The sequence below is a fragment of the Carcharodon carcharias genome, chromosome 11, assembly GCF_017639515.1.
Source record: "Carcharodon carcharias isolate sCarCar2 chromosome 11, sCarCar2.pri, whole genome shotgun sequence".
In the NCBI taxonomy this organism is placed as follows: Eukaryota; Metazoa; Chordata; class Chondrichthyes; order Lamniformes; family Lamnidae; genus Carcharodon; species Carcharodon carcharias.
The window spans coordinates 50905304-50917923 of NC_054477.1; the positions used below are offsets into that span (position 1 = coordinate 50905304).

A 12620-nucleotide genomic window follows, 5' to 3' on the forward strand; every position below is an offset into this window, starting at 1 on the left:
TCATGAATGGGTCCAAGGCCGCCACTTTTGGACCTGAAAAGTGCCCAGTTTACCTCAAATTACCCTGGAAGGTTAAGGTCTCTCAAAAATTTAAGCAATAGGTGAAGCTAGCTGTTTCAGGCTACCACAATGCAGTAGTAACATGGGTGGTATTTTCCACTAACAGGATGCTGCCATCAAGCCAAAAAGACGTTCTACCTTCCACACAAATGAATAATGCGGTATATGAATTTCGCTGCTGGTGCAATGCCAGCTATGGAAGCTGTATGTCCCAATGACTGGCGGATTATATCAAACCCACGTCTCTGCGGCTGTTTGTAATGTACTGACCACACTCAACCAGCCTATGCTTGAAAATCTCATAACATAATGTCTAAAATTAGATGTGATTCTGTGATTTGATAGCACACTCGGGATTGTTCAGCAAGTGCTAAGAATTACACTAACAACCAATTTAAGTTAATCAGTCGGGCTCGCCATGTAGCTCACTTTTGCTTACTAGAAGCTTTGTATATTCATGAGCAGGGATTTGTCCTCTGCAGGCAAAAGGAACATGTCAAAGCACTGCGCCTTTTTTGAATTAAACAAAAGCCTGGGGGACAATAGTTTCCTGGTGCATTCTCCATGTCAACACCTCGACAAGAGTCAATTTGCCAATCAGCATCATTTTCTCACATAATATAAATTGTTGCTCCCTTTAAAATTTGGCCTTCCTACATCTGTCCTGATGAGTGCAAGGCAAAAAGCTTCAATAGCATGTTTCTTTTTCCAGCAATACTCAAGTTCTGCACTACCATGCAACAACATAGGTAACAGTCTCAGCCACTGCTCAAAATGCAGATGTTAAAAGTGACCAAGTCAAAATTCATATTGTTCAGTAATTATGAACATCAACAAATAAAATTATGATTAGTTACCATTTTGAAATGCTTGAACTGACTTACATGATTACGACTGATGATAGTACCACAACTTGTTAACTGCACGTCCAACAAATTATTTTCTATTTCATATTATGAAACAAAGTTCTGTTAAGTGCACATCCTGTTCCATTTGGGAACTCCAGGACACTTCTTGCACCCCGGATAACCACATATGCAGGAAGTATCATCAGCTGGAAGAGTTCAAGCTCTGGGTTTTGGAGCTTGAACAGCAGTTAGCATCACTGTGGCATATCCACAAGGCTGAGAGCAACACGGATTGTACATCTCTGGATGAGGTAACCCTGCAGTTTAAGAGTGGACAGGCAGAGAGGGGATGAGTGACCATGAGACTTGACAAGGAATACCAGGCAGGTAATACAGGAGACCCTAAAGTACATCTCCTTCTCCAACCAGTATTCAATTTTGAATACTGGTGAGAGTGGTGGTTCTTCTTTGCAGTGCAGCCAGAGCCAAGTCCACGGCACCATAGGTGGCTCAGCTGCGCAGGGCAAGAAGGAGAAAAATTCAAAAAGCAATAGTGTTATAAGGAATTCTATAGTTAGGGAAAAAGACAGGCTTTTCTGTGGCTGAAGACACAATTCCAGGTTAGTATGTCGCCTTTCTGGTGCTAAGGTCCAGGATGTCACTGGGCAGCTGCAGCATGTTCTGAGGGGGGAGGCTGAACTGACATATGGGCCGCAGCCTCTGGCTGTTTGCCCTCACCCACCAGAATGTTTTACAGCCTCTCCGTAGAAAAAGGGATAAGGCTCTGCAGGCAGATTTGAGAGAGTTAGGAAAGAAATTAATAAACAGGACCTCAAAAGCATGACCCTGGTGTCATGCGCTAGTGAGTATAGGAATAGGAGGATCATGCAGATGAATATGTAGCTGAAGAGGTGGTGCAGGAGGGAGAACTGTAGATTCTTGGCACATTGGGACTGGTTCTGGGGCAGGGGGACCTGTACAGACCAGGTTGGTCCTGGCCTGTTGAGATCCAAACTATGAACTCATGGGGTGATTTGCTACTACTGTGGGAGGAGGTTCAAAATAATTTGTCAGGGGGGATGGAAAGTGGGATGTAGCATTAGAAATGAGAAACAAGGTGCAAAAGGATTAGGAGAGACAGATAGCACTAGAATAGGTATTATATGGGGTTAGGTTGAGAGGGAATATAATAAAACCTAATTCAGATTATTAATGCATGCATGTAAGTACACAAAATGCAGCAATTAAGGTTGGTGAATTGCAGGCACAGAAAGCCACATGGGAAGGCAATATTATGACAACAGAGACCTGGCTCAGAAGGTGGTAGAACTGGGTACTCAATATTCTTGAATACAAGGTGTTCAGAAAAGGTAGGGAAGGAAAGAGAGGAGATAAGATAGCAGTTTTGCTTAAGGAGAACATTGCAGTGCTGGAGAAAAATGATTTCCTAGAGTGGTCAGAGTTTTAGTTATTATTTCATTAGAGGAAAGAAACAACAGGTACGAGGTGTATTCTACAGGCCACCAACTAGTGGGAATGATATAGAGGAGTAAATTTGCAGGGAAATTAGGGAGGTGCTAGAACGGTAATAATGGAAATTTCAGCTTTCCTAATATAAAGCAAGGCAGAGAAGGGGGAGAATTCCTGAAGCATGTTTAGGACATTTCGGGCCCAACATTACTGGATCTGATTCTGGGGAATGAGGTTGGTCAAATGCCAGTAGCAGATCACTTAAGATGCAGTGATCATTGTATTATAATGGTTCAGAGCAGTTATGAAAAAGGTCAATGAGTAATCAAGGGTAAAAATATTTAATTGGAGGAGGGCCAATTGGAGAGGGTGAGAATAGATCCTTCCAGGTAAATTGAAATCAAAGATTGGCAAAAAAAGACTGTAATCAAACAATGGGCAGCAATTCAAGAGACGGTTCAGATACAGTCAAGCTACTTTCCCAAGATGGGAAGAGGCAGAGTAACCAAGGCCACAGCTTCCTGGGTAATGAAAGAGATGGGAAGTAGGTTAAAGCAGAAAAAGGATGCTTATTACATTTCCTACACAATTAGTACAAGTGAGAACTAGGCTGAATACAGAGAGTTCAGAGGGCAGATGAAAAAGGAAATAAGAGGGGCAAAAGAGAGCATGAGAAGAAACTGCAGCTAACGAGGAGAGTCCAAAATCTTCTATAAGCATACAAATGGTAAAACGATAGTAAGAAGAAGGGTAGGGCCAATAAGGAGACCTACGCACAAAGGCAGAGGGCTTGGCTGAGTTGCAGACTGAATATTTTCCATGTGTCTTTACCAAAGAAGAGAATGCTTCCAAAGTCAAAATGAAAAAGGAGGTAGTTGAGATGCTAGATGGGCTAAAAATTTATAAGGTTGTGGTACAAAAGGCTGGATATACTTAAATCACCAGGACATAGAAACCAGAAGCTGCAGTAGGCCATTTGGCCCTTCAAGCTTGCTCCACCATTCAATACGATCATAGCTCATCCTCTATCTCAACGCCTTATTCCTGCTTTCTCTCCATACCCCTTGATGCCCCTAATATCCAAAAATTTATCAATTTCTTTCTTGAATATACTCAGAGACCAGGCCTCCACAGCCTTCTGTCAGAGAGAATTCCACAGGTTGACCACCCTCTGAGTGAAGAAATTTTTCCTCATCTCAGTCCTAAATGGCCTGCCCTGTATCATGAGACTGTGGCCCCTGGTTCTCGACTGCCTAACCATCCTCCCTGCATCTAGTCTGTCTAGCCCTGTTAGAATTTTATACATTTCAATCAGATCCCCTCTCATTCTTCTAAACTCTAATGAATACAAGCCCAGTCGAAACAATCTCTCCTCATACGACAGTCCTGTCATCCCCGGTATCAGCCTAGTGAACCTTCCATGCACTCCCTCTATGGTAAGCATATCCTTTCTTAGGTAGGGAGACCAAAACTGCATGCAATACTCCAGGTGAGATCTCACCAAGGCCCTGTATAACTGTAGCAAGGCATCCCTACTTCTGAACTCAAATTCTCTTGCAATGAAGGCCAACATACCATTTGCCTTCCTAATTGCTTGCTGCACCTGCCTATTTACTTTCATTGGCTGGTGTACAAGGACTCCCAGGTCCCTTTGTACATCCATATTTCCCAGTATATCACCATTTAAATAATACTCTGCCTTTCTGTTTTTCACAGATTGGATACATTCAAGGATGCCGAGGGAAGTAAGGGTAGAAATTGCAGAGGTGTCTGCTCAAAGCTTCCAATCCTCCTTAGATACAGGGATGCTTCCAGAAGATTGGAAAGGTGCAAAAGGGGCCACAGTCTCAAGATACAGGGCAGGCCATTTAGGACTGAGATGAGGAAAAATTTCTTCACTCAGAGGGTGTAAGGATAAACCCAGCAATTAGAGACCAGTCAATTTTTCCCCTCAGTGGTAGAAAACAATTATAGTTTATAGAAACAATAATTCAGGACAAAATAAACAATAAACAGTCACTAAGCCAGCAAAGGTTTGTTAAAGGCAAGTCGTATTTAACCAGCTTGATTGAGTACTTTTCATGAGGTAGCAGAGAGGGTTGATGAGGGTGATGCAGAAGATAATGGAATATAAGGACCAGCAGCAGCATAGATAAGAAGTTGCCCAAATGAGAAGAAACAGACAGTAGTGATGAAAGGCTGTTTTTTGGACTGGAGGAGGATATACAGTGGGTTTCCCCAGGAGACAATACTAGTGACTTAGGCTTAGGTGCATAGGACACAATTTCAAAATTTGCAGATGACACAAAACTTGGAAGTATAGAGTGAACCATGAGGAAAATAGCAATAGGCTTCAAGATAATATGGACAAGTAGGTCAAATGGGCAGACATTTGACAGATGCAATTTAACGCAGAGAAGCATGATATGATACATTTTGGCAGGAAGAACAAGAAGAGGCAACATAAAATTAAGCGTACAATTTTAAGGGGCTGAAGAAACAGAGACACCTGGTGCATATGTGCACAAATTGCTGAGGGTGTCAGGGAAGGTTAAGAAAGTAGTTAAAAAAGGCATACAGGATCCGCAGCTTTAAAAGCGGGGGCATAAAGAACAAAAGCAAGGAAGTTATGTAGAACATTTATAAAACACTATGTTGGCCTCAGCTGAAGTATCATGTCCAATTTTGGGCACAACGCTTTAGGAAGGGTGTGAATGCTTTAGAGACAGTGCAGAAAAGATATAGAAATGGCTCTAGTTTGAAGAAGATGGGGTTGTTCTCCTTAGTGCAGAGAAGGTTTAGAGGTGATCTGATAGAAGTCTTCAAAATCATGAGGAGTCTAGACAGAATAGATAGCGGGAAATTGTTCCCTATTGACAGAAAGGTCAAAAAACAGAGGACACAGATTTCAAGTAATTGGCAAAAGGAACCAATATTTTTATGCAGTGGGTCCTTAGGATCTGCAATATGCTGCCTGAAACGGTCTGATAGGTAGGTTCAATCATGGCTTTCAAAGGGATTGGATAAGCACCTTAAGGAAACAACTCTTGCAGGGCTACAAAAAAAGGGCCAGGGAATGGAACTGGCACTCCCCTGACACTAACTGGATTTTCCAGCTGCTGCATGGGGTATCCTTTGTATCAGAAGGCCATCATGAAACTGTGGCAGCCTCCCAACAGCAGGTCATTGAAGCCAGGGTACCTGAAATGGAAACCGTTCCCTTGCACAACATTATTATTCTTTCAATGAGCACAATAAAATCAACTTATCTTGGAATTGAAACACCTCAGTTAATTAGTACAATTCACAGACCTAAAAATTTAAGCTTTAGGTGCAATTGGCAAATGTTTCCAAACATTATCAGCTTTAAATAAGAAAGAGAGTTGTTTTACATTTACATTCAGATTGATTTTGTTTTTACTAAACAAAATCTCAGTATACTTTTCTTAATTAGAATATTCAAAAAAGCATTATATCTAATTATAATTTGTCACTCTTACAGTAAATAACAAAGAATTCTGGAAACATAGTTACTCTTCCAAATTATTATAGACCTGGTGGTTTTGATATGCACAGACCTATTGTCTGGGGACACTGATCCCTCTGAAGATGCTCCATGGTATAGATTTTGAGATAACCTGTTGTCAGGTCTAAGTTCTTTGTCATATGCCATCATATTCCATTCTTGGCGCCTGTTCTTGGCCTTTCTAACTTTTTTCACCTCACGGGTTGTGCCATCTACACGCTTCTGCTCCTAAGGTATGAAGAAAGCATGCCAAGAGATAGAATGACGAGATAGAGTGGGTAAATTTTGTTAGTGCAACAGAAAGAAAGTGTGATGCTTCAAAGAAGGAATCTTGCAAATTGTACCAAAAGCAGCATGATTTTTCATTTTTTCACTCTACAAGGTGTGGACTACTAATATAGATTATTAATAATTTTTGGATTTCAATGTAGTACTCAAGTCAATGATATCTTTGTGAAAGCTTAATTATTTTGTATAATTTTCACTTCTATTAAGGAATAGAACAGTAAGTGGAATTCCATTGGAAACAATGAGTTTGACTCAAAATGCGAACAATGTTTTTAAAGATTATGAAAAACAAAACTGTCAAAATGAAAGAAGCACACACCAAAGTAGAATTAGAGTAAAAAAAAAAATTTTCAATAAAGAAAAAATTGATGCAATTATGTTTCAGTTCCATTCTGTTGGTACAAGTTGTGCTATTTTCTTGCTGTTATACTATAACATATTATTACTCCTTTCAGGCATCACACAAATTTAGTGTTAATATGCGAACCTTGAAATTACTGTTGGTGACATTAATAGATCAAACTTTACTACATTTGTATGATATACCTCTGTCTGCTATTTTAATACAGGATTAAATCACATTTCAAGAAGATTAATGCCTCCAGTAAAACAGCATACATGGGGGTCCTGTACAAATGTATTAAGTGTACATCCACTAATGCTCATAGCAGTTATGTCAAGGATTTAGCTTTAAACTAATAATATTTTTAAATTAATCATTTGTCTAACAAAATGTATAAGTTTAGTTAAATGATACTAAATATTTAATTGCATCCTTAGTCAGTATTTATGGACGCTAACTTAAGAAGGTTATGTCCAGCTCACTTAAAAGAAAGGAAACCAAAAATTTGATGTTCCAACTACTGATGAAATGGGTGGAAAATCTCACTGTTGATGTATCAAGTATGATTAAAATCTGATAAATGCTTATTATTACTGCAGTGAAAAGTTAATACTGAAGAACAGTATATTTACAAATTCATGCACAGATGGTTCATTTCATACCTGCTTTCAGAATTAACACAGAATTGTAACAGCAAATAATTTATTGCGTTTGATTAAAATGCAAAATGACATGTTTATGTTAATGACTGCTTTTTACATGTATGTTAACAAGACACACAAGTGCAACACATTTCAAAAGGAACTCCATATCAAGCAGTAGAAAATACAGCTTGTTTAAAATTGTGCTAAATGTTTTTAAGTACTGAGATAGTAAGTTGTTATTCATAGACAATGATGGAAACACAAAAAGATTAACATCTCTGTTATCATAAATTGGTAATTCTTGGGCGTGGGAGAAGAGGTTGAAAACAAAAATAATTAGCAAAATCTTGGGAGTCATAAGAATTTGAAAATTAGCACTGGTTTACAATATTTTTTGGGAAATAGTTAATCTCATATTTCTTAAGAGATGAGATGATAGATACCTGTTTTTACATTTTTAGGAATAAGTGGTACGATTTTACCTTCTGTCTCAACATTCCAATTACTGAAATCATGGTCCCGATTTTAAAAGGAAATGAAAATGGTGCATTTCATAATATTCTTGGCCTCGCTGTGCAAAAAAAATATTTACGGAATCTGCTGAGGTAAGGAAAAATTAATTTTATTGGAACACCTCTTACAGTGGCTTCCTTGCCACAGAAGTAGGTTTTGAAACTAATAGCCTCTTTGGGCCAATCAGTTGTCTCCCATGGTTCTGCTGTGAAGTCCAGATGTTGTGCAACTCATCGTGACTTTCCGTTAGCATCAAGAACTGCATTGATAATGTCATTAAGCAGAAAGGTTTGCTTTTAAAAGAGGTCCTCACCTGCCTATAACAATAGTCTTGGCCAACTTGAAAGTCAGGCAAATTGTACTATCCCAGGCTGGGAAATCAATTTGGCTTAAGCTTAACACCTTTTATGCATCATTGTCGCTGGATGAGAGGAAGGGGCTAAAATTGAGACCCATGTGTTACTTAAAAAAATGATACTTCATGTCCATAACTGAATAATATTGTAGTCTCATGGTTAGATGTACATAGACTTAAGGAATATAGTTATGTGCTTCAGTGCTCAAAGGCTCACAATTTTCCAATCATTGCAACAAACAAGGGTCGAAGCAGAAAGCCTTGGCCATCATTATTAGACCACTTTCATCGAGTTAAAACTTACAGTCTGTTTGATGGAGAAATGTGAAAAATAGAATAGGGATATGCTATCTGGTAGAATTTTGTACTTCCATCATTATATAAGTACTCAATATTTTGGGTTTCCAGACACTTCTGAGAGCTGCAACACTGACTTCAGCTTTGAGACTGGCTATCAATTGGCTTCACTGAAGTCCCAGATGGCAGCATCTGGACAAGCCCACATGCCAACCTAGTATCTGATATAAACATTCAGCACTCGTTCAGCACTCATCTGTGTAAAAGAATTTCTCTGCAATTACCTCTTCCTATAGAAGCAAAATCTGAGAAAAGGAGGGGAGTCGTAACAACAGAAGTTATATGTTTACAGTTTATTTTTATAAATCACATGTTAAACTCTCTTGGGTTCCCCTTTAGCCACTTACCATTCCCTCACCAGAAAAATGGTCAGCCCATTTCCAGGCCTCTGTTGCTTTGTAGGGAGCATCCAGAAGCACAATAACGATTTTTCCTGACCCACCCTAAATGGATAGTGCCTCATCTGGTTTTGACCTCTTCCTGGCACACCTCACTAAATGGCTAAGATGCGACCCAACGACATGTGTGTGTTGAATCATGAAAAGCAGTCTATTATGTACTGACACTTGTAAACACAAGGCTGTTATCATGTTATTTCAATTGCTCAATCAAGGGTCAAAAAGGCTAAAAGCACCTTCGCAAATGTGTAATCAAAAACACTACTTTTAAGTCTCCTTATTTGAAAGCCTGGCTATATGTATCTTAATGTGTACATAATAGTAAAACCAACTGCTAAGCCCTTAGATTTTAATAGATGCACTTACAGCGTTATTTTTGAAAAGAGTTTAGTTTTCATCATTTTGTATTATTCTGGGTTAACAAATACAGCGCTTTCTTTTAAGCATTGTAGAAAGTTAAATCCTTGTTAAATTATTTTTAAATCTTCAGTCAAATTACTTTGGCATGCATCAACACTGTAAAACATAGTATAATTTAGATACATTAACAATAGTTAATTATGGCTTTTTGTAGATTGTATAGTGCAGATGTAAAAATCTTCTCTAACGCTTTGTACCTTTTGTCTTCTTTTCTCTTTCCTCTTATCCTCAGTATCCTGCAGCATCTTCTCTTTCCACAAGTCAAAAAAATAAGATGGATCTGTGTAAAACTTAAGTCCATCTTTCTTATCATCTCTGCAAGAGGAAAATGCAATCATTTCAGCACTTCATAAATGGCAGGGTAGTGCAGTGAATTCTGTCCCGAAGGTCTACAGTAATAGCTTCGGATAAATGCCAACCCAAAGATGATCACTTGGTAAGTCTCAAAAGTGATTGAAGTGGTAAGATTTCACTGTACTAGAATAATTTTTAAGCAGCATCTGATAAACAATTCTATTTGATTTTCAAATTAACTTCTTGTGATTTTGATTGTCAATCATAATTTAATGAGTCCCTGTAATTATTTCTCTTCAAACTTCAGAGATTTTTCCTTATAGGTTTCTGATATTTTGTTCCATTATACGCAATATGAAAAGATGTGCTTCTTACAAGTTCTCTGACGAAATAAGAATCTATTATGCATTGAAAATTCTGCTGACCATTCTATGACCAAAGGTTTGGGAAGAATTTTCCACCCCAACACCTGCAGGCATCGTTGCAGGCAGGACAGGAAAATCTGGAGAGCCTATAAAGCCAACGGCTCTCCAAATTTTCCCATCGCACCCACAATGATGCCCGCTGGTGTCAGAGACTGAAAATCCCGGCCTTTGTTTCTTCACCTCAAGAGGTTAACTTCCAATGACAAAAGGAGGTTTTAAAAAAAAAAATAAACACATTATCCAAAAAGTGAAAAGAGCATTCAGAAGAGTTCCTCAGGGTAGTGGCCTAGGCCCAACCATATCAATTGCTTCATCAATATGTTATGGACAGGAGGGGGGATTAATTTAAACAGCCCTGATTTCCCCTCTCACTACCCATCCCTAAACAGAAAGGCGTGTTTGATTTCGGATTTCCCCCTTTATAAGTGGTGGCATGTTTCCCTTTTAGTTTGGAGTGAGCTAATCCTTTATTAATAACCCCTCAGCAAACTTGAGATAAGGTAAAATACGAGGTTTATTTTTACACATACAAATGTGGGAAAGTGTTTTACAATGCCCGCCCCTGTTGCACTCATATAATAAAAGAAGGATAAGGGAAAGAAAGGGCAGCAGGGCAAGGCAACAATAAAAGTAAGTGTTATGATTTCACACGAGTCCACAATCAAAAGTACAGTGGCATATTCCTTCAGAGGTTAGCAGGCTGATCTGACTTTCCGGAAGTGAGAACTTCCACGATGGAAGGCGGCACATAGAGGTGAATGAGTCTTACAGGCACCAGGAGTTCAAATATTCCAGTAGTACACAGTGTAGATGAGGGCCAGGCACTTCACCTGGATAGCGCTCTTTCTGCTGCTACCTGTTAGATGGTAAAATTAAAAATTGCCTGGGTTTAGTTCCACATGGCAATATTTCAGCTTCTAGCAGCTTGGGGGAGGTCATGTGACATACCTCCCACTTCTCCTTGGACAAAGGAAGTATTTTTCCAGATCTGGAACCTTGAGGTGTTTAATAGAGGAGTCAAGGAACCCTTTTGTCCTTTGCAGACATACCATCTCCGTTGGCTGGAGGTCTGCCATATAAATGTAAAGTGTTTGGTGCATTTCTTTGGAACTTGATTGTCAGCAATCATAGAGAGCATTAGCACCCCTTTAAAGATAACAAGGTCCCTGCTGGTTTCTGAAGATTAGAAATTCTTCTGATATGAGTCGTGGCTAGTCATAGTAAAGCCTTGTTCATTTTTAAAATAAAAATAATTTTATAAAGTAGCCAGGTTGACATTAACATATATATTTTCCTTCCTGTCTTCTGGCCAGGACAAATATCTTCCTTCCATCATAAGGTCAGAAGTGGGGATATTCACTGATGATTGCACAATGTTTAACACCATTCACGACTCCTCAGATACTGAAGCAGTCCATGTTCAAATGCAGCAAGACCTGGACAATATCGAGGCTTGGGCTAACAAGTGGTGAGTAACACTCATGCCACACAAGTACCAGGCAATGACCATCCCGAACAAGAGAGAATCTAACCATCAGCCCTTGACATTCAATGGTGTTACCATCGCTGAATCCTCCACTATCAACATCCTGGGAGTTGCCAATGACCAGAAAGTGAATTGGGCTAGCAATATAAATACAGTAACTGAAGTACAGGCCAGAGGCTTGCAATCCTACGGCAAGTAACTCACCTCCTGATTCCAGAAAGCCCATTCACCTCTACAAGGCACAAGTCAGAAATGTGATGGAATACTTTTCACTCGCTTGGATTAGTGCGGCTCCAAAAACACTCAAGAAGCTTGACACCATCCAGGACAAAGCAGCCCACTAGATTGGCACCCCATCCACAAACATACACTCCCTCCACCACCAATGCACAGTGGCAGTAGTGTGTACCATCTACAACATGCATTGCAGGAACTCACCAAGACTCCTCAGAGAGCACCTTCCAAGCCCATGACCGCTACCATCCAGAAGGACAAGGGCAGTGGATGCATGGGAGCACCACCAGCTGGAAGTTCCCCTACAAGCCAAATACCATCCTGACTTGGAAATATATTGCCATTCCTTCACTGTCACTGGGTCAAAATCCTGGAACTGCCTCCTGGAACTGTCTACCTACACCACATGGACTGCAGCTGTTCAAGAAGGCAGCTCACAACCATTTTCTCATAGGCAATTAGGGATGGGCATTAAATGTTGGCCTAGCCAACGATGCTCACATCCCATGAATGTATATTAAAAAAAGTAGAGTGCATACCTCCACCATGATGTGTTAACTCAATGTCATTACAATTATTCAGCTCTCCCTTGAGGATTTTCCTTGTCTGGTTGAAGCTCTAACTACAAGACTGAAAAAAAAATCTTTTCATTAAGAACTTCCATCTCACTGAGGAGGTTTCAGGCCAATCCACATCCAACAACCTGGTCTGAAAGCTCTGCTTACGTTTTAACAGCTGTGACAAATTCTACCATAGCAGCTGAGACAATCCACAACATTCTAAAATAAAAGTCCATTTGCCCTATCTCCCAATATTAACAGATCCTTCAAAAAAATTCCAGGGGCTGGGTTTTATGGCCACCCCCACTGGGCATGTTTACAGCAGGGGGGCACGCAAGATATGATGGGTGGCTAGCCTACTGCCTTCATACCTACTCCTGATCCAGTCCCCGTAGAAGG

General features: G+C 39.8%; 1 protein-coding gene across 4 annotated transcripts in view; it reads right to left on the reverse strand.

Annotated features, from left to right (window-relative positions):
• Positions 1-12620, reverse strand: part of wasf3b (WASP family member 3b) — a 131264-nt gene that overhangs the window by 11819 nt on the left and 106825 nt on the right. For 3 of the 4 annotated variants that reach the window (XM_041200029.1, XM_041200027.1, XM_041200028.1), the window contains exon 6: positions 9420-9537. In XM_041200029.1, the coding sequence (XP_041055963.1) occupies positions 9420-9537 (118 nt within the window). Of the gene's footprint in view, positions 1-5956; positions 6133-9419; positions 9538-12620 lie in introns of all 4 variants that reach the window. The other variant, XM_041200030.1, reaches the window with a different exon arrangement.